General features: G+C 36.9%; 1 protein-coding gene across 1 annotated transcript in view; it reads right to left on the bottom strand.

Annotated features, from left to right (window-relative positions):
• DISC1 (DISC1 scaffold protein) overlaps nt 1–23600 on the bottom strand; it is a 167036-nt gene that overhangs the window by 97361 nt on the left and 46075 nt on the right. Inside the window, exons 5-9 of the mRNA XM_032214918.1 lie at nt 22014–22134; nt 19345–19580; nt 13155–13209; nt 10633–10735; nt 5417–5605 (exon numbers count right to left, since the gene is read on the bottom strand). Of these exons, the coding sequence (XP_032070809.1) occupies nt 5417–5605; nt 10633–10735; nt 13155–13209; nt 19345–19580; nt 22014–22134 (704 nt within the window). The remainder of the gene's footprint in view (nt 1–5416; nt 5606–10632; nt 10736–13154; nt 13210–19344; nt 19581–22013; nt 22135–23600) is intronic.

The raw sequence follows: 23600 nt of genomic DNA, 5'->3' as shown, positions 1-23600 counted from the left end.
AATCAAGGTCTTTTGGATGGGACCAGGATCTGTCCTGATTAAGAATTAACTGAGAGACCACCACAAAATTCTGAGCTGTCGACAAGATTGGGAATTAAATACAAGGCTATGGAAAACATGTATTGGAATGTCAGTCCCCCACAACTTAGATTGATACCTACCCTTCTGGCCATTTTGTAAGGCCTGAAGATACTTGGCTTTGCCTATCTTGCCTATGGATCCTGTAGTGGTGAGGTAAAACCTACTAAATGTCTATGTTGTTAGTAAATTGAATTGCACTCTCACAGATAACATTCTTATATTTAATAGTTTTTAGTCCTTTTAATATGTTTAAATTGATTTTGTTGTAGGCGTGTGTGTGCATGTCTGTGTATGATATTATGCAGCTATATATAAAAAATTGAACAAACAAAAAATAAAACCCACTTCTGCATTTTGGCCAAGAAAATGTGGACAGATCCATGTACTCAATGAAAATCAAGCACAATTTAAGAGAGACTTCAGCTTAGTCCAAAAATGAAGTATTTAAATTACAAAATGGAGTAATATTGAAAAATGAATTGTTGGATTATATATTAATTTTTATCTTTCATTACATGAATAATTCATTCATTATGGGTATACATTACGGATTGTCTACACTGATCGTAAGAACTATTAAACTATCTTTATGCCAAAATTAGGAAACGTGTGCAACTCCATATTGAGTAAATTTATAATTAATACTGTGACTTGTATTAAGAGGTTAAACAATCTTTATTAAGATTTGTGAAGAATTTCCAGCCCTCTGAATGTTGGGAAAACTTAGCATCCAAGCATCTCTTGTGCTGATCCTTTAATTCACATTACACAAAACACAGATTATCAAACTAGCCCCGGGCAAACCTGAATATGATAAAGGGTGTATACAGATATTATCACATGCTACTACATTTTATTTGTTGATGAGTTCTATAGTTTATCAGCTTTATAAGTCTGCTGAAAGGCAGGGTATTTGACTATGTCACAATTTATTAAGGAGAGTTCATTACTAGACAGGTAGAAAGTAATCGTTGCCAAATACTCTACAACTTCTACAATGGTTCGCAGTAATCTATATATATAAAAACGGCTGTATGTGTGTATGTTCCAGCATAACTCTGGAACGCCTTGAGCAATTTCAACCAAACTTAGTACACAGATGACTTACTCTCTGGAGACAAATACTGTTGGAGTAAGACACTACTAACCCCCCTTAGGGTGTGTGTTCTGTTAAAATACAGCCTGTTGCGCCTTTAAATGGCTTTACTGTACTGTCGTAAAATGGCTTCTACTGTACATCACAGTGGAGTTGCCATGGTAACAGCTTCACAGTACTCCACAAAGGGGCTCCCTCCTCTAAGGGCAAAAATCCAAGATTAGAAATTATATTTGGTCCGAACATTTTCCCCCTATAAATAAATACCTGGGCAATATCAAGTTATCGGCTACCGCCATATAAAAACAACTCAGATATACTTGACTTCAGAAGTAGGAGTTCAATCCAGAAATAGTCCAGCCACATTTGAAAGGCTACAGTTCCCATCTGCCTGACACAAATGAAGGTATTTGTTTATTCATTTATTGAATGTATATGCCCCCCATCCCACATTGCAAAGCAGCTTTTGGTGGCTTACAATTAAAACCATAAATATATTTAAAGACATTAGATACAAAGATTAAAAAAAACATAAGCCAAGATTGGTACAGTGCTGTACCCATCTTCCCTGCTGACCCACCAGCCAACCTCTAACATAGAGCACCCCCCTCAAGATACCAAGACACCTGGTGGAGCCAGGTTTTTATGTATTCCCAGAAGGCCAAAAGGGTGGTGGCCAACTTCACCTCAGGCAGTAAAATATTTCTAAGAGCTGGAGCCATGGCAGAAAAGGTTCTCCTTTTACTACCAGCTGAAATTCCCTGACCAACAAGGCCTGCAGCTGGCTGCAGAATTGGGGTGGATCAGCTTAAAACCATGCCATGCTGGGTTTTAAAGGCAATAACCAGCAAATAAAGGCAAATATACTTCTTGTTGTGATAACCAACAGTTTGAATTGGACCTGGAGGCAAATCAATATACAGTGCACAGTGTACAGGTAGTCCTCAACGTATAACCACAATTGAGCCCAAAATTTATGTCGCTAAGAGAGAAATTTGTGAAGTGAGTTTTGCCCTATTGTAAGACTTTTCTTGCCACGTTAGTTAAGTGAATCGTTGCAGTTCTTAAATTAGTAACACGGTTGTTAAGTGAATCTGGCTTCCCCGTTGACTTTGCTCATCCTAAGGTCTCAAAAGGGGATCACTGTGATAAATGTGAGCCAGTTGTCAAGCACCCAAATGTAAATTGCGATACCATGGGGATGCTCTGACGGTCACAAGTTTGAAAAATGACCTAAGTCACTTTTTTTTTTCAGTGCTGTTGTAACTTTGAACAGTTACTAAATGAACTGTTGCAAGTCAAGGACTACCTGTAGTGTTATGTGCACTATCCTAGTTTAATTTAGAAAGCCAATATAAAGTTAAAATACTACCTTTCAGAAATCTTTTAGCAGTCACCTAGAAGCTATGACAGTTACAGAGGATATAGCGGTGCCTTAAAACAAAAAAATGAACAAAAGCAAAGACGTACCAAATCTTTAGAAATCCTTAATAAAGGGGAAAATGGAATTCCAAGAAAGATCCCCATTAAAAGGATTTAAAAAAAAAAAAAAAAGTAAAACTCAACTGTGTTAAAATGACATTGGCATATGGTAAAAAGTGTCAGTGTTTACAATCCTGAGGCATGTTTTCACTAAATTTATTGTTATACATTTCATATAATTAGATCAAAAACAAATTACTGTAGCCTACAGAAAGACGTGCTATAGATGAGAGCAAAAGTGAAAAGGGAGGTGGGGGTGGGGAAGGAAATCACATACTTTAATTATTTATATTGCTTGCAGCATTTTGTGCTCCATTGCACTTTATTATACAAGGCAACAGATTCAGATTATTATTATTATTATTGAGATTGGTAAGGAATTCAAGGTTCATTTTTTTAAAAAAGGACATTCACAGATGTGTATTCTGCAACTGGTATATACTCTAATTGTCAAAGGATGATGAGAGTTTTTTAAAAAGCCAACAATGTCTAGAAAGTTCCTCCGAAATAGTTGTACACAATACCCCAACTTTCTAAACCAATTTGGGAGTGCAATCCTATAGTTTTTAAAATAGGAAACTGAGTTAATGAGCATTTATTTTAGAAATGGGGATACCCTTGAGATCTACCTTTAAGAGGCATTCAGAAGTGTAGTCAGAAGGATATTGTCAAGAAAAAAATCTGTGGAGGGTATGTTTTTGCAGAAAATGCCAAACTTTTTTTTACTAGCAAAGATTTAACTAATAGTAACAACAATTCATTAAATTTATATATCACTTGACTCCCAGTATCTCTGGGCAGTTTATATTTAACATTTTTTGCAAGCCTAATCTCAATGTTAATCTTAAAACAGTGCTGTTCGTCTATATATTCAGATTTTAAGCATGGGAAAATTTTATTGCTTCCCTAAAATTATGTATATAACAATATATACAACTTTACCCACCCACATATTTATATGAAAACTGGAGAAGAATGATTCTGTATTTTGGCACACATATACAAAGGCATTTAACATCATGTTATCTCTTTTCGTAATCAATCAACTAGTTGCTTTTTCCTCAACCTGCTGCTCATAAAATCCAAGAACAAAGAAGAATTTAATTTATGGTTTGACTTCAAATTTTGAAAATATCTGAAAGCATGAACTCTTTGCTTAACAGAATTACTGTCCATGCCACATTTGGCAGTGAGCTCTGCTGTATTCCACTCAAAAAAAATCCCTCTAGGCCAGGGGTGTCAAACTGGCAGCCCACAGGCCAAATGCAGGCCATGTGCAGGCCACGCCCACACCAGCTCCAGGAATGGGAAAAATGTAGCGAAACAACATGTGATGGCAACATGATGCTGTGAGTTTGACACCTGTGCTTTAGACTATACACCAGTCCACAATCCCACAAAAATACCAAAATTCATAATTGGCTACTTGGATTTGCTGATATCTTGACTGGAAAAATGTAGCATACAATTTTTGATTACATGTAATATGGCATTCAAGAATTTTCTCCTTCAGTTAATTTATGAATCCTAATTTTATAACATTTAAACTGACTATGTATCTGCCTTTTTACTTAAAGTAAAGAAGTTTTGAGAACTTATTCTTTTTAAAGAAGGAATTATCTCTCCTTGATATGTCATTTTTTTTAGATTAGGACACATGGATTATTTTATATTTGCAAAATGTGGATTTGTTTATAGTTTAAAGTTGAAATATGGGATGTTTACTTGAATGCTGCTATTTGGGATGATTTTCTTTGGAATTGGCATTTGGAATAAAAATGTTGTATATTAGAACTTGACTTTTTAAAGAACAAATGGTCTCCCTTTGCTATGTTAAAGTTGAGTTGAATTGAGTTGAGTTGTTTTTTTACACCAGAATATTGAGACCATTCTATGACTTTTAATGTGGTTTGGCTTATGCTAAGAATTGACATATGAAATGTTGAGTTGGGGTTGTGTGTGTCTAATATTTCATTCATTCATTCATTCATTCATTCATTTTGTTTGTTTGTTTGTTTCCTGCCTTTATTACTTTTATAAATAACCCAAGGCAGAGAACATATCCAATAGGCCTTCCTTCTTCTATTTTCCACACAAAAACAACTCTGTGAAGTGAGTTGGGCTGAGAGAGAGTGATTGGCCCAAGATTGGCTTTCATGGCTTAAGGCAGAACCTGAATTCACATTCTCATTTTCTACCTGGTGCTTTAACCACTAGATCAAAATGACCCTCTTTTAGAACTCTGTTTAGACTTTTGCTGATAATTGGATTGGAGAAGGCTTTGCTTATTTGATTTCCCTATTGTTAAAAAATGGGTTATAGATGATGAGTTTTATATTTGTTAATTAAGAGGAGATAAAGAGATTCTGAAATTGTTTATAGATTGTGATGTTGGTGGAAAGATCCTTTCTGGGGAGGGTGTTCTTTTTATTTGTTTATTTGCTTTCTTCCAATCTTTTTTCTTTCCTTTTTTTGTTTTTAGTTTGTATGACCTTTTATTGTTTTATCTAAAACCCCCATATCCAAAGCAAGCGACAACAAAAAACATCACTCATGAATGACAGGGACAGAAGCTGACAGCCCTTAATATGTGGTGTAAATCAAAGTTCCTGAAAGAATTGCCCATCGGAGATCTTTGTTTAAAACATCATATAAATTACATTATTGCTTGTCAAATGAAGCAGAACACTGGATGTCCTCCTGTGTAAAAATGACAGACCTCTGTCATCCCAACAGCTGGCAAATTGCTCTACTCACCAAATACAAACTCCTCTTGCTCCATTTCTTCCTTCAGTCTCTTGTAACGTTCTTTCGCTCTCTCCAGCTTTTGGATATTTTTGGCATTCAGAGTTGACCATTCATTGAGAAGCCCTTTCAGGTGGTCTCTTTCAGCTGTTAGTGATTGGATTTTTTCTGCAAGATCTTTATCAGTAGAGAAATTGCCTCCTGTGCATTCAACAGATGAGATTAGGAAGAGTTAAGGACAGAAAAGATACAAAACCTTAACTTTTTAAAATAGCCTGTTACAAAAACTGAAAAGCTAACCATTTGCATAGCACATACAAGCTGAGCAATGAGCATTTATTTAATGTATTCATTTTTGTTTTTATTTTCTCAAAGTGGTTGACAATCAATTAAAATATAAACGTAAACAGTTGTTATTATGGTTGGTTGCACAATCAGCTAGATGTTTAACCTATTTGGGCATTTTTATTTACCTATCAAGTACTTCTCAAGGACCTGGGATAAGCAAATATTTTTGTTTGATTGTGTTAAAGGAAGGACCTGTTCACCTGCAATACATCATTATTTGATTCAAATACATTATAAAAGCATAAAGTAACATGTTGACTCATGAAACTGAGTAAATTCAGAATACAAACTCTTCCTATTAGGAAGGATTATGCCATGATAAAATCCAAATTAATGTCTAAATCATAATGGGGGGGGTGTCACTCGTAATGGTAGACCTCTCCCTCCATTTATCTTTCTCCCTCCCTCCCTCTAGACCTCTCCCTCCATTTATCTTTCTCCCTCCCTCCCTCCCTCCCTCCCTCTCTCTCTCTCTTTTTCTCTCCCTGCCAATGCAACCAGGCAAAAGGTCAGGCATGAAAGACCTCCACACATGAAAGTTCCAATTAAAATGATTTATTGATAAACAGCCTATGCACAGGAATCTTCTCAGCTAACGTAAGCACTTGCTTGGAGATACTAGGATCAGGTGATACAATTATCTAATTAAAATGATCAAAGTTGCAGATCATATTACCAGATTCCATTTCACCATTCTATATGGAGAATATGCTGATGGACCTCAGTGTAGACAGATATGGTAAAAATATTAGAACAGAACAAAGGAGACCCAGGTTTAATCCTTTATTTGGCCATGGAAATTACTTGAGAGTCTTCAAACAGTTACTATCTCTCACTCTGAGCTACCTTAAAGCACTACTGTGCTCAGGAGCACAGAGAGTTTTGGTATTTGCCACCTTCCATTCCTGGAAGAAAGAAGGATGCATGTAATGATCAATGACTGCAATAAGTCTTTTTAATTGATTGATTGGTTGACTGACTGACTGATGGAGTACCATCAAATTGTTTTTGATTCCTAGCAACCACATAGATATATTGTCTCCGTGACAATATATCCCTAACCTCTAATTCAATGATAACATAATATTTAAAATAATAAATAATCTTAATAAATTAGGAGCACAGTGGCTCACATGGTTAGGACTGGCTTAACAAGCAACAAATCTGCATTCAGGACTCAAGTGCTGCCATAAGGCAGTGTGAGCTCTTTTCCTTTGCTCCAGCTCCTGAAAGGAGCATCCAACTGGTCATCCTCTGAGCAACAGTGATGACACCAGCTAATACTTTCTACCTGGAAGCACCTCGATGCTTCCGACACAAGTGTGATGGTGAGCTTAATAAATGATGCATAATTTTATTTTTAATAATGATTTAATAATAAATAATCAAGTCATTGAAATAACAGTAAATGCAACACAATAAATCTTAGCCGCCATAGTATCTTATCAGGGATGCCAGATATTACACCGCAATAACATTTGGACAGACATGGCTTTCAGCCTTCTAAGATGGACTTCAATTTCTTAACCAAGAAAACCTGTTGCCATCTACTGCTACATTTATTCCTTCATTATTCTCAAAATCAAAATTCTGTAATTAGAAGTTGCTCTATTTTGTTTTGAAAGGTCAGGGAGAAGATACTCTCCTCATTATTAAAGTTTTATGCTTACTGAATGATTATTAATTCCCAGAAGGAAACTTAATACCAAGACTTGAAGCGCTGATGAAATACGCCCCATATCCCAGTTAATAATTTATAAGCATTTCTGCCTCTAATATATGCTCTGGAGACAAATCTGCCCTTGTTTGCTTTTCTTATTATTTTACTTTATGGCAGCAAGAAATGTGACTTCAATTCTGAGGTGAAATATCAAAAACTCATCAAGAAATTATCATGTCACTCTCTTAAAGTGCCAGCAGTGAACTCCTGACCTCAATCACAGTAACAAAAATTGGCACTTTTTAAAAACCACATGAGGACTCTTTTTCTGAACACATCTGCATAAATCTGCCCCAGTGATAGAAAATAGCAAATGATAAGGGATTCTAATCTTCTTTGTTTTAAAAGATGAAGTAAACATTCTTCTGGGAAACAGTTAATATAATTTAATTAATACAATTCTTTATTTTTCTTGACAGATTTATACTTCATTGGAATCACACATTGTGGTTTCATTGCTTGACTTTCTGGTTTCATCACCTCTATATACTTGTCAGGTCTTATTAAGAAAGCATCCAAGCCTTTCCAACACTTGAAATGCAAATGTTTCCCTGAAAAGCTATTGGGGGGGGATGATTTTGTTCACTCATTGAGAATCAGATGGCAAGTTTAGCAAATTATGGTTGGTCTCACACGCTCAGCATAGGGTGAAGACTGGATTTGGTATTTTTATCCACATATTGAGTCTTTTCCAAGGATCTGGGACAGAAAGATGTTGTTTGATGGTGTTAAAGGTATCCCGATTGTTAGGAATATAATTCTAACGGTTGGGTTGGCAATATATAAATCATATAGCAATGCTGTACCTGTTTCTTTAAATCATACTGTAAAATGTGATTGGTTGCTGTTTTCCTCAATTGGCCATAAGAGGGAGCCAGAATGTCTGTTAGCTCTCTCTCTGTTTGGTTAGATGCTGGCTGATCTGATCTGAGTGCTGTGAGCTATTGTAAGTTTTGCAACTGTTAGCAAACTTTGTGTACCGGACTGATTATATGACACTGGACTATGTTATTTGGATTATCCCTTAACTGAAAGACATTGTATGACTTGGACTGTTTGATGGACTCTGATACCTCTATTTCCATGAAAGTAAAAGCCTATTTAAACTGCAGTGTCTCTGTATGCTGGTTTGTGTGTTCTCCAACACAACTCTAACAACGCTTCTCTGAACGTACTCGCTCTCCCAAAGGGGAGCTTACCTAACACCGATGAAAGATGCTCTTCAATGAAAACTGCCTTTTGCAATTGATAGATGGTAAGTTTTTCAGTGCCAATGGTATTCAAGTCGTGCTCCAATTCTTTAGGGATTGTACCCTATTGGTACTGTCTTTACTTCCTGTTTCTATAGCCATCCTACCTCTATTTGCAGATCTTTGTATTTTGTGATTTTCTCCAGTTCTATTCTCCTCTCTATTCTGTTGTATTGCAACATCCACTATTCATATTTTTTTTATCTTTCTTGTCAACATGTATCAATATGTTATATGTTAGTTGCCTGCTTGAATTCCAAAGTCCCAGGGCACTTAAGAGTCTTCACCGTCTATTACTTTCTCTGTTTTGTGGTCCTACCACTTCTTGCTTGCAGGCAAATGGTATTTCTTGCTGATATTCCAATGCATCCTTGTTGCTACTTTGTCATGCTGTTGTTTGCAGTCAGTCTGTGTTCAGGCAGTGAATATTAATGCTATTTTTGTTTTCTTTTGCCACAGTAACTGTACTTCTATTTCTACTTACAAATTATTATATTTTGTAATTTTTCTCTCTGTAATTTTTCTCTGATTCTTTCTCATCTGTTCTGCTACGTCCAAGTGCTACAAAGTTCACTACCCAGACTTTTTTTTGTCTTTGTTACCAACAATTATTAAGTCTGGGGTGTTATGTTATTATTATTTCTAAAACCCAACTGAATCGGGGGGTTTCTAAAATAATGCTGTTGCGTTTTAGTGGAACAGAGAAAATATTGGGCATTTTTTTAAAAAAAATTCCACTAGGCTTGGTATGTTAAGAATTAAGTAGCTTTGGTCTTAACCCCAAGCTAGCACAGTGACTGAGTCCCTGGTTTGGGAAAGATATAAATGCACGTATCTTTCCTTGTTCCTCTTTTGACTTCTTTATTCCTAGTAATTCTGAGGACACATATCTCTAAAAGCAAACTCTGAGCCTGGCTAATAGAAAAACACCCAGCTAACAAAGGAAATTTCTAAGAGGAAAAGTGACTTGGACACCTTTCAATCCCATTCCAGTGAGTATGTCTTTGAGTTAAGATGTGCTATAATAGGATATGTCTGTGTCTTTAAACAGATATTATAAAGAGGGTCTAGTTAAGAGGGTTTTTGCATATATGTATTTATACATAGATCTCAGTGGCTAAGATGCTGAACTTGTCAATCAGAAGGTCAGCAGTTCAGCGGTTCGAATCCCTAGCACTGGATAATGGAGTGAGCTCCTGTTATTTGTCCCAGCTTTTGCCAACCTAGCAGTTCCAAAGCATGTAAAAATGCAAGTAGAAAAATAGGGACCACCTTTGGTGGGAAGGTAACAATGTTCTGTGTGCCTTCAGCGTTTAGTCATGCCGGCCACTTGACTATAGAGATGTTCTTCGGACAGCGCTGGCTCTTCAGCTTTGAAACAGAGATGAGCACTGCCCCTAGAGTCAGGAATAACTAGAACATATGTGCGAGAGGAACCCTTATCTATTTATTTAATAAATGTAATAAATTTGTAAGTCAGTGAATCCTATCTAAGATGATGCGTAACTAATTAATAAGCACATTGTAAAATCAAATGCATGCCAAATAAACTGTGAGATTACCAAAGCTACATTAAAAACCATAAATGTAAAGGCTACAGTTAAAAGAGAAAGCGAGAGGAGAGAGAGATGAACAGACAGATCTTCTGAAGTTGAATAATGTTTTCATTGCAATAGTAGTATTTATGATCTAAAGAAGGAGGAACTGCTACCTCTTCTGTTCCACGGAGAAGTGTAATTTAAATGAGATATATCTTTATCCTTGCATCCTTTATTTTCATTTACCAAAAAAAATAAAAAATCCCACGGTGACTTAAAGAATTTGTTCCTGATTCTTTAAGAATGTTAGTTCTGGTGAAGGATTCTCTGTCATGAAACATTTTGGCATCTTTTTATTCCATCAATAATTACCTGATGCAGCAAGCATTTTCATTTCAAGAAGAGCTGGAAGTTGAATCTCAATGTGACTCACTTTTTTCCTTAACGTACTCCAGAGCCTCTGATTAGTACATACCTATATGGAGAGAGGCAGCCTTGATATGGATTTCATTCATATAAAAGTATAAGGAAATACAAAGGCATGTCAGGTTGTCTTGGTTACAAGACATGTATCATTTCAATATGACAATCAAGAGGAATAGAAAATAAATGTGCAACTTTGCTGCAAATCATTTACCCCACAGTGGGTACAGCTTTCCAACATAAACAGCACTTCTACCAGCAATCGGCAAAACAAAGAAAACAATAATCACAAAGAAAGCAGAGGAGTAGATATTGTGGGATCATATTTCAAACAAAAGGCCAAAACTGGCAAATCACCGCAAATGTCTGAACTTTCTGCAAATATCTTGTTAACTGTCGGTATCCACTGAATGGAATGTGTTGCACTTTAGATCCAAAGTCAAAAAGGTACTTCAGAAAAGCCATTGATGTGCTCCAAGCAATACCTTAATTCAGATGCATAATTTCCTAGAATCACATAGTTACTATGCAAGTCAGAAAGCCTTTTCAGAAAACTCTTTCAGGTACATATATAATCCTGCTCCTATAGGCATGAATTCAAAACACACGGCATCCCTGCTTTTTGAAAATCAAAATAAATAAAAGACTTGAAACAGATGAACAGCTTTGCCCTGTTCTTTCCTTCAAAGGCATGGTAGAACTCCTGGAATAGTGTCTCGTTCCAAGACATATTGGGCAAAGTGCAAATCTTTGTTGATCAAGGAGGCAGCTAAATTCAGATGGCCCTGAGGAAGTAGTATAAAGTGCTTTTGTAGTTAAAAATAACTGCAAGTAAGTGGCTCAGTGCTTATCAGTTTGAAATTAAAATGCAGCCACCCAAAATAAGACAAGGAGTAATGTCGGAATTACAGACTTGATAGAACAAATGGCCTTTCAAAAGAAGAACAAGATTGTGGCTCTCTCTATCCCAGAGTGATATGTTCCTAACATGGGGCTTGTGACAAAGAAAATGTGCTTCTGAATCATCACCTCTTTCAATTCATGAAGGGTGGAGAGCCTCAGCAGCCTGTCTCACATCAAGATGAGACTAGCAAGGAGAGAAAGTCCAAGTGCCAAAGAATGCAGGATTTCCAGATTAAAACCAGAATCTTCGACTGGAGCTGAAATCTGGATGACAACCATTGCAATGACCCAACGACAAGTGTAATGTACCAGACCGTTCCCATTAGTATAGATGCGTAGTTCAGTGGTGGGATTCAAAAAGTTTTACTGTATATACTCGAGTATAAGCCTAGTTTTTCAGCCCACTTTTTGGGCTGAAAAAAGCCGCCTCGGCTTATACTCGAGTCAGTGAAAAATTTGCCCGAAATGGAGGAGAAAAAGGGGCGGGGCCATGCCGCTGGGTGACACTCGTGAATGGCCCAGTGCCCCTGTGAGTTTCCCCTCCCTCTGTGTCAGTTTGCCGCGCAGCGCGCACCGCACCATCCCCCCTCCTCACGTTCTAATGTAATGCAGGGCTGTCTTACGATTCCCCTTCCTCCCCCTCCTGCCGCTCTGCAACGATGTCCCACCTCCTCCTTGTTATGGCAAGCAGCCACATAGCGATGTCCCACCTCCTCTGGTACAGTGATCCAATGATAGGAATCACTGTGCCGTGTGTCATAGGAGGCGGGACATCGCTCCCGCGGCTGCACGGGACATCATCATCACAGCGGGACATCAGCATCATGAGGTGAGTGAAGTATTTCATTGAATACACCGCTAGTTTACTGTTTTTCTTTGAAATAAATATTCAAAAACATTATTGGTATCTATTTTTATTTTTGAAATTTACCGGTAGCTGCTGCATTTCCCACCCTAGGCTTATACTCGAGTCAATAACTTTTCCAGTTTTTTGTGGTAAAATTAGGTGCCTCGGCTTATATTCGGGTCGGCCTATACTCGAGTATATACGGTACTTTTATTTATGTGGTTATGTGGCTTGGTGGGTGTAGCATGGCTTGGTGGGTGTGGCAGGGGAAGGATACTGTAAAATCTCCATTCCCTCCCCACTCCAGGGGAAGGATGCTCTAAACATTTCCTCCCCACTCCAGGGGAAGGTTACTGTAAAATTCCCATTCCCTCCTGATCATCTGAGGCAGAGAATAGATGGGGGTGGGGCCCGTCAGAGGTAATATTTACTGGTTCTCTGAACTACTCAAAATTTCCGCTACCGGTTTTCCGGAATTGGTTAGAACCTGCTGAATTCCACCTCTGCGAGGTTGCGTTTTGTTATCATTTGCAGCTTACTCAATCGTTTTCAAGGGCAGCCCATGTAAAACAGGTTGTAGTAATTTAAATTCAAGATCACCAAATTTGATATTCAAAAATAAGAACCTGCTAGGCCTTGCTTAAGGCAGATTGGCAGATTGGTGTACTGTAACTCACTGACTCATTAGTACTGGGGAAAATAACAGTTTGATTGTACTTACTTCAGCAGCCGTCTCCGTCATAGATATGTTAAGGGACTGTATTTTTTCTTGAAGCCTAGAAATAACAATTTAGTATTAAAATCTGATGTTACTTTTTAATAATGGATTCATCAGACACATATTCAGAAGCACCATCAACTTTAGCTAAACTTATTAAAACATAACAAATCAATTTGATTACCGGAAACCTTAAAAACTTGACATTATTGACAATGTTCTTATTTTGGTCACTGCAGATCTGGCAGAGCAAGGGTAACAAGCAGGCCCTCAGACCATACGGATCACAAGATTCAGAGTCAGAAGCTGATGTACCAGATGCATCTATAGTTGTGCAGCCTTCACACACATCCATAGCCACAAAGCCCCTCTCCTGCTTCTCCCCAACGAGACACTCTTAATCATGAGCTTCTGCTGCCCCAGGAACCCAATCAATGGTGATCAAGTTACTGCTTCTCAGGTGATTGATGGGCTGATAGAGTTGAGACTATTTTATTTCTTGTCATTAATGTCAGCAAAAAAATGGGGATGACTTTCTTGTTAATCAGGCTGATCACATTGTGAACAGGAAAAGTCTCCCCAGTAATAAGAGTTGCACTTTTTCTGATCAAGTGATATGACAGCCCTTTGGTTGCTGCTTGCCTACCAAGAAGGTAGCCTTGCAAGGTACTTCAAGCAAGAAGCACACCAAGAAATATTAGCTCTAACTTTATTGTAAGGTTGTGCTACTCTAACAGAACCTTGCAAGTCTCTCTTACCTCTTGCTTCTATAATCCAAGAAGCCAATTTGGCCTAGTGGTTAAGTCACTAGGCTAGAAAATGGGAGACCATGAATTCAAATCCCACCTTAGTCATGAAAGCCAACTGGGTGACTTTGGCCTGGTCACACTGTCTCAGCCCAACTCACCACACAGGGTGGTGGTGGTGGGAAACAGGAGGAGGGAAATGTGGTGGAAATGTTCATTGCCTTGAGTTATTTATAAAAATAATAAAAGAAAGAAAGAAAGAAAGAAAGAAAGGAAGGAAGGAAGGAAGGAAGGAAGGAAGGAAGGAAGGAGGGAGGGAGGGAGGGAGGAAGGGAGGGAGGGACCCTTCTGAGATGTTTGCCACACATTCCTTCTGTGGGCTCAGCTGCCTCTTAGATGACTATTGCCTAGTCTGTGGTTCTTCCTCCTGCTTCCCAAGGTCAATCCATTACCATTACAAATAGAAAATCATTTGATAACCTCTTCTGTTGTTTCAAGCTCTTTAAAGGAAAATGAGGATAAAAAGGTAATAAGAACCAAAGCTTTGGCACAGTAAGGAGCAATATAGAAAACAGCAATTTGCTGTTCCCTGATCACAGGTTAGTATATGATCCTGTCCTTCCTAATTTTTCCCCAACATAGAGCCACTAAAAATCATATCAACCAATTTCCAAATAATACTGTGGTGAAATAACAACAGGGGGAAGGAAAAGAAAGCAAAGTGTAGGAAACATCATATGCCTTTTTCCTTCCACCCACACTCACCATTAGTGTAGATGACCAGCCTCAGCCCAAGGGAGGGGTCAAACGCATCATCAGTTTCAAATCCCTTCATGCCCCCAAGAAATCTAAGTGCAGCCCACCTTGAATTCCATTGACTCTTATCTACCATCAATTTGCTTGGACTGTTAGTAGTTCAGATTTTTGTAGGCATTTTAACTTGCAATAAACTTTTATATTCATTTGAACTGCCTGGATTTCCTGATTTCCTTGGCACTTGACAGACAGGCTTTTTTTAGAGCTGCCCCCAAATGAAAATGATACTTTTCCATGCACAAATTCTCCTTAACAAGATTTATTGAGATGAATAGAATGAGGTTATAAGGATTCCAGCAACTAAATTATTTTTAATTTATAATTAATATATATCCCCTTAATATATGAATATATTATGATAGAGACTTTTGGATTTTGTTTTAAACCTTCCCATAATCCAGCAAAGAGACTTTCTCCATAGTGGTTACAGGGCAGATTGCCATTAACTGTTTGCAGCAAGTCGCCTGAAATCTTTATCAATCTGGAAACCAATTCTTCCATACAGCATACTAAATAAAGCAACTATAAGCTATTGGGAAATGGGAAAAAACTGATGAGGATTGAAAAACGGTCTGGACATTACTTATCAAGGAACTCCAAAATGAGAAAGAAGACTCTTGGCTCTACCAAAGACTTGAAATCTTTTGCCAAATGTCATTAAAAGGCATGACCTTCAAAACAGATCTAATCCAACTCCTTTGAAAGAGGACAAATTCAATACTCCAGGGGATTTCTCTTTGCTGAAAGTTACATCAATGAAAAGTATATAGCAAAATTCTATTAAGAGTGAAATGGTTTCTTTGCCCTTCAGCATCCCAACATGAATCCATCAAGGCATTTAATAATTCCTTAGCGTTTGCAGTTTCTACCTGTGAATTTTCTCTGTATTTTCTTGTGTTTTAACAAGCAAACTGTTTAGCTATAATATCATTTGGTTTATTTTGTACTTTACTGGTTAAACAGTAATGAGAAAAAAGCTTATTGGATAAATTGTATCTTGCCAATAGGCAGAAAACAACTTAGATTCAATACTGGATTATTTATTTTTGCTCCCAATAACTGTTATATAACTTAAGGAATACCTTTTAAAGTATTGCTGTTGTTGCTATAATAGATAAACCCTTCTCAGGTGCTGTTTAGAACAGAGGTCTTCAAACTTAGCAACTTTAAGACTTGGCTGGAGAATTCTGGGATTTGAAGTCCATAAGTCTTAAAGTTGCCAAGTTTGGGGAACCTGGTTTAGACAAACCATGAAGACCTAGGACTTTACCCAGGCTTTGGGCAAGCAACAATTTGATCCCTGGTTTCACTGTGCTTGCCAACTTTTATCTTCATCTTTTATTTTATTTTTATTGTAATGCCTTACTTTGATTTGACTCTACACTTCCATCTTTGTTAGGCAATTGAAGCCATGTACTTTCTCCAGCCTTTCAGCAGAAAAAACATATAGAATTTTCCCCTTGAAGCATTGGACTTCTGTCACTTATTGGGTGAATCTGCTCCTGCCCTAACAGAATAGGTTGCTTTGTATCTCACTAGTTCTTCTCTATTTAATTGATCAGTACAAGGAGCAGCTTAGTGGCTTAGTATCCCTTTGCAAGCACTAATGGTTTTTTTTCAATGCACCAGATAAAAGCACAGAATGTCAAAGAGGCATCAGGAACTAGGGGAAAACCATCTGTCGTGTTCTTCTACAGGTTTCATGGATCAACTGATGTGGCATATCAAGTAACAGTGAGAACACCACTACTGGGTTTTAAATTGTTTCACAGGATTTCAAGGGTGCAAATGACAGGTTATGGAAACAGCCTTTGAATTCCCAGGACATAATCATCATGAAGTCTCTGATAAGAAGTGTAAAAGGGTTCAGAATAAAATTAAAATTGCAAATAATTGTTTGCATATCATTCTTCTAGTCAAATCAATGCGTATTATCGATTGTTATTCTATATATTCTTTTCTCTTACTCTTGTTCGGAGCGGATGGTTTTTCTCTATAAAATTGGTCCAGATCTAAATATTTGTGGTTATTAAATTGATACAGGATTTGCAGAGAATATTTTTCTTAGGTCTTGTGCATATTGTCTTATTTGAAGATTATCAGTTCCCTATGGGAAGTATTCATGCTGGTCTAGTTATTTCACAGTGTGATAAATCAGGTATGCAAGTCATGTATCAAAGTCATTAAATCCAACTAAAAATAGAACATCCAACAATTGAACAAACGGAGCTGGGGGGGAGGGGGCTTAAAGACACTTAATAGTGTACCACTTGATGGAGAATGCAGTGGCTTCAAAGGAAAAGCAGAACAGTCAACATTACTGTGCTTCAACATGAATTAGCAAAAAAACAGAAATAAGCACATCTCAAGGACAAGTTAATAGAAAAGACAACGGCAAAGCTCTATTAAACCAAAGAGAGAGATGACAGCAAGCTATCAAGGAAAACAATTGCCAGAGAGCTTCTGCAAAACAAGAAAGCTACAAAAATCGAATACAGCTCTAACTAGCTGTCCTAAATGTCACCTGAATATTCCAAACATATAAATGACCAAGTAATGTTGGGATTAGAAGTATCACTGCAATTCTAGCAGTATGGAGAAGACATTCTTTTCTTGTTTGGAGCTTATTATCCTGCAAAACATGAAACCTAAGCCATATGCATTGGGATGGGGTGGTAGCCTAGAGGTGAAGCTCTTGACTCACAATCAGGAGGCTGTGAGTTTGATCCTAGGTAGAAGCAGATATTTCTCTGTCTGGGCACAATGAGAATATATCTGCTGAACAAATCTCCACAATGGCATCAGGAAGGGCATCCGGCCAGTAAACACTTTGCTAGCTCAATTCAGTTGCCCAGACTCCACCCCACAAGAGATTATGGAGTTGTTAAATGATGATGATGATGAGGGTATATGCACTTTGTTTGCTTATATTTTTGTAATTTTATGTAGCGTGTATTGGATGTGGTGACCCTTTGAGAGCTGTATGCAACAAAATTTCATTTTAATATATGCCAATTACTATACATTTAAAGTGACAATAAAATTGTTGTAAGTCTATTCTAAGTCTCTAAATCTTTGTTTGTTTGTTTATTGAATTTCTTTGTGCTCACTCTAACTCTGGACAGTTTTATCAGGTGCTTTGTGTGTGCAATATAAATAGGGGGAAAGTGAAGTAACAATGCCTTCCTCTATACACATAATATATGGGCCATTTCAAAATTAAACCAAAACTTCTCAACCACGAGATTGCACAGTGCAGGAAGCCATGTTAAGATTCCACTCTCATTCCAAAGATATGGAATAATGGTTTTATGCTATAGTAAAACAGATTCTAATTGCATGTTTCATTTTTTTTTAAAAAACACTTTTTAAAAATGCAACTAGTCTTCTCTTAACAACAATAATTGCAATTGGAATTTCTATTGTTAATTGATGGGATCATAAAATGTGAGGTCAAGTGACTGCATTGCTTAATTACAACAATCCCATCATTTAAGCAAGAATCAATTTTGTTAAGTGAGAATCTTCTTGAAACTTCCTGCTGGCTTCCAAGTCAATGGAAAAGCCAGCAAGAAGTTCGCAAGCAGGCAGTTCACAAGCAGACCAGCAGTCAGATAAATGGCTGCTGCAATACGATGCAAACATGATGGGGTTTAAGGTGACTGCTGCCAGATAAGGGATGAGATACAGGTGGCTGCCTCTTTGTGATCTCATACTCCATAGGCAGGATCCTTGGGGGGGGGGAGGAGCCACTAGAGTGCAAGCAACTTCAACATTGAATTTGCTTATATCAATAGCATTTAGATTTATATACTTCTTCACAGTGCTTTACAGCCCTCTCTAAGTGGTCTACAGAGTCAGCATATTGCTCCCAACAATGAGGGTTCTCACTTTACTGACCTCAGAAGGATGCAAGGTTGAGTCAATCTTGAGCTGGTCAGGATCGAACTGCTGGCAGTCGGCAGAATTAGTCTGCAATACTGCATTCTAACCACTGTGCCACCATGGCTTATGGAAAACTGGCAAGGAAAGGTCTCAAATCGCATGACCACAGGATGTCACAACCATCGTAAATGTATGCTAGTTGCCAGCACCCAGATCACAATGATGTGACCACAGGCCTGCTGGGATGACTGGAATTTTTAGGACCAGTTATAAGTACCACTCATTCAGCTCTGTTTTAATTTTCACTGAATGAGAGATCATTAACCAAAAGCAGTTTGATGATAGAAACGGTTTCCCAGAGAGGTGGTGGGCAAATTTTCATTCCATGGGTTCAAAAGAAGACTAGACAGACATTTATCTGGATAATTTAATCTGGGTTACAATACTGAGCAGGGGAATTTGGTTTATTGGCCTAATAGGCCCTCCTAACTCTATAATTCTATTCTAATAAATGAATGATTTCATGGGGCTATCAGTAAAGGAAACTCAAATCCAAATAAAATATGACATCAATATTACTCTGATACATACAGCAATTTTCTAAGAACTGGGATATAAAATTAAAGACTATGTTTCTTTATATATGTTTCTTCATGAAATGTAGAATAATACAATGAAAAATAAGAGGCAAAGGTATCAAGCAGATTTTCATTTAAAAAAAAAACAATAATCCACAAAATGAATACCTTTTGACAGATTCTGGAAAATCCAACCTGTAAGGAATTTCATGGGAAGCCACCAAAATATCAGCCAAGGCTTTGTCAATTGTCTGCAGTTCTTTGAGTGACACACAGCTGAGCAAAGTAGACAGTTCATAAACTTGCTCTTGAACATGGCAGTCTTGTTCTTGAATTTCTATCCTTAATTGTTGATCTTTAGCTTCCAAAACAACCAGCTTTGCTCTTAGAACTTCAATTTCTTTCTGAACAGAGATGGAATATACTATATACTGTCAACATATTTTGCAAAGCATCAGAAGGCAAGACAAGAAATAACAGATGGAAACTAATCAAGGAGACAAACAACCTAGAACCAAGGAGAAACTTTTTAACAGTGAGGACAATTAACCAGTGGGACAGCTTGCTTTGTAGGTGCTTCATCACTGGAGGTTTTTAAGAAAAGACCGGACAGCCACCAAATGAAATTGTATAGGCTCTCCTGTTTGATCAGAGGGTTGGACTAGATGACCTCCAATGTCCCTTCCAGCTCTATTTATTGTATATCTTTATCAAGGAAAAAAAACTAATCAGTTAATAATACAGAATATGTAAGAGAAACTCACATTCTTTTCACATATACCTGAGTTATATGACCATATTGTTGTCCTGTATGACTGGAAAGCATTTATAGGTCAGGCCAATCAATCAAATCAGCCCTCTTCACCTGATGGGCAATATGTACTGAGACAAAAATCCCATAATCAAATCATGCTTTTAAAATGTCCAAATTCATCATTGAGCCTAGGTGTTCATAAATGATTCAACATCCCTTTAAAAGACCAAAGTTTCACATTTGCTGATTGGTTTAACACCGCTGGGTATAGTTAATGTATGCAAAATCCACTAACCTTTATAAGAGTTTCTGTGTGGCCTACATTTTTAGGACTGAATAACAGAATTATAGAATAGAATAACAAAATTGGAAGGAATGTTGGAAGTCTTCTAGTCCAACCCCTGTACCAATTCAGAGAAATGGTAGTCCAATCTTTTCATTAAAAACCTTCAAGCTGCATCTTATTTATTATATAAATTACAAGATAAAGGCATGAATTCAAAATAACAACAGGCAGTTACTTTGAAAAAGGATATTGTTGATGTCAAGCCAAAACTTAAAAGTTAATTTAACTTTGCAGTTATATTCAGTATCTCAAGATGAACCACTTTTTTTCTTGATTCAATGAATTGGCTGAAGAAATTCAATTTACACATACTGTATGCAGCCTCAGATATATGCTATTTATTCTTCTGCCTGAAAGGTTTAGTAGGAAAAGAACAGACTAACGAATGCTTCAACCTCTGTCAAGAAGATAAAAGAGGTCATCGGGACAACATCAGGTCTGCTATTTTGAGTATAAAATCAAACTTGTAGCTCAAACACACTCATTCTCTGTACTATCAATCTGGAAATTATGTCAGAAATTCAATAGTCTTCAGATGGAAAATACATCTATAAACTCTTATTTTCATAAAATGAGGTAAAAAAAAACCCTATCTTACAGTTGAACACCTGATAATAAAGTGATGATAATCAGTATCAATGTCAGAAAAGGAAGAAAATGTAGGATTCTTTGACTCATGGTGATACACTGATATTTGAGGGGTCCTTGATGCTCTCTGAGCTTGACTGTTTTCTTCCCCAAACAAGGTTACCTCACTAGTAGGGAATGTAAGGGTTTGCTCTCTATTTATATTCCAGTGGCTTGCTCTATAAATTGAGAATAAACCCATCTCCCATGAGTTCTGATGACGTTATCTAGTTTGAATAATGAAACATCTGCAAGAAAAAAACCAAACTCAGAGAATATCAAGGACCCTTTATTTCAGTCCTGGACTACAAATATTCCCCTTTTTTGCTACCATGATGTTTGTTTGCTTGTTTTGTGGTTTCTTCTTTTTAAAATAACAGAAACCCTGAAATGCCATCTATATTTCTATATCTTCATTTATTGAAACATCAGCTTATATTTTGAGTCAATTCTTCTAGCTTAAACGTACTGTGAATAAACTTTAAAGATACTGCTTATTTTGCCAGAAGAATAGAACTGTTAACACTGCAGTAGAAACTGTGCCAGTGGTAACAATACCATTTTGGTAAGAATTTTTTCAATAATGTTCAAGTAATTAATGAATAACCAAAAAAGTAAATCAAATTTAACAAAAAGGATTCAAGCAATATCCCACCCCCTTCCCATTCCTTTATATAGTTTTTTTCTTATATTTCAGAATTTTAATGCCCAGAGTCATCATGAGTGAGTTGTGTGACCATATAAATGCGATTAACAAGTAACTTAGCAAATAAATAAATACTGATTGCCATATTGATTGCATGGTTCTGTCTATCAAGCTATTAGACAGACTTTTTAAAAAGAAGAATAGAGATTAATAAATAATTTGAAAAATAATACTATAAGATAAAAACATATTTGCTAAAGTAAACTCTGAATATCCACATATTTTTCAAAGATTTGTATAATTCTTATGGTCCCAACTTCCCTTATTTTGTTTTTCAAGTAACAGGTGCGTTTACTCAAGATTTTTGTCATATAAAAACAAATATGTGCTGAGGAGTGTATTTGTTTATCTGTGCATGCAATCTTCACAATACTATCCTACAAAGTACATCATATTCTGCTTACCTGTATCCACTTCTTTTCCTCAAACAGCTGATCCCGTTTTGTACCTGGAATCTGTATCTTTTCATGGTAAGAATGGCTTAATATCTTCTGATCACTTTTTTCAAGAAGAAGATTCCTTTCCCTGTTACAACATTCATAAATGTTAATGAATATGCATAATGGTGTTTGTTATAATTTTCCCCAATCTGGTGGCTTCCAAATACAGAGATGAGAAACTCAACATATAATCCAATATATCTGTAGAATGCCGGATGAAGTTAGAAAAGCTAAATAAACAATTATTTCTTAAATAACTTAATAAACAATTATTTCTTAAAGTGAAAAGACTTAGTAGAGAAAACTGTCTATACACACAATAATACTTCATTTTTTGAGCACACAAAATCAGACCAAGGTTGAACATGTATAAGTATTTTATAGTACTTCAGCAGTTGGCTGTTGTAAATTGCTTTAGCAGTTGGACAAAAGATGTCATTCCACTGATTAAAATACAATATCTAAAGGGTTTCCAGGTGGAGAAAAATGGTGAACTGACATGTCTCCAAAGATCAGAGATGATGCTAAGTTGGAAACTGGTGACTGGGTTTCATCAAAACTTCTCCGGATATGGGAAAGCCAAGAGATTGCCCATGTCTGCTCCAGAAGGCAGCTCCTTGCAAGAAATCCCCAGGGATTCATAGGGACAGAATGGAACAATCCATCATGGCCAACTTGCTGCAGCCAACTCACCAATACCTATTTACCATGGCCAACAGGCCATGGGCAGTTTGCCATGGCCAACTTGCCAAGGGGAAAATTGGCTGTGGCCAATTTACCACCAATTCACTTGCTGTGGGACAATTCAACAATTTTCTCTAATTATTTAAAATAACTGTCATTAAAAAAAATTGTCATTCATATTTCATTTTATCCCTCCTTTTGCATCCTTAATTATTCTATTTCACCATGTCTTCAATATTGTATAACTTTTGTCCTTCAGCAAGTTGTCCCATGGCAGGTTGAACGTGGTGAATTGTCCTAGACCTTCATTGGGAACCTGTGGGCAATCCATGGATATGAACATTGGGAGACACGGAAGAAACAAAGCTCACAGCCCCAGCAGAGCTCGCTAAAAAATCTTGGGTTCACTCACACACCAATGTTACAATGTACACTTTGTGTTACAAATACCTTCTGAACAGAAGAAAAACTAAACCAACTGGTGTAGTGGTATATGGGAATAGCATTAGGAAACAGGGATGGGGGGTGAGGGTGGGGAAGAGATGTTGCCTAGGAAACAAACAGATAAGAGAAATATAAGCCACAACTGCATAATAGGAAAAGAAAGAGACTCAGAAAGGAACCTCCCTAACATCTCAGCCTGTAAAAGAGATGTTGTGACATTTGTATTATCAAACTTGCAAGATGTCTAGTGTAATAATAATAAAATAGAATTAACTTATTTGGGTGTGTTTCCTGTCTAGTCTACTTGGAAAGATTGATACCTGATGAGAGTTTATTTTGCCCAGGCTGTAATTAAAATGAATTTTCTTAATTAAAAAACCCTATAAGGATTTTAAAGTAATTAAAAGCAAATCAAGATTTTAC

Source organism: Thamnophis elegans, chromosome 4 (genome assembly GCF_009769535.1).
Source record: "Thamnophis elegans isolate rThaEle1 chromosome 4, rThaEle1.pri, whole genome shotgun sequence".
Taxonomy (NCBI): domain Eukaryota; kingdom Metazoa; phylum Chordata; class Lepidosauria; order Squamata; family Colubridae; genus Thamnophis; species Thamnophis elegans.
Note: the sequence above shows the minus strand (reverse complement) of the source record. Positions and strands in the feature narration are given on the sequence as shown.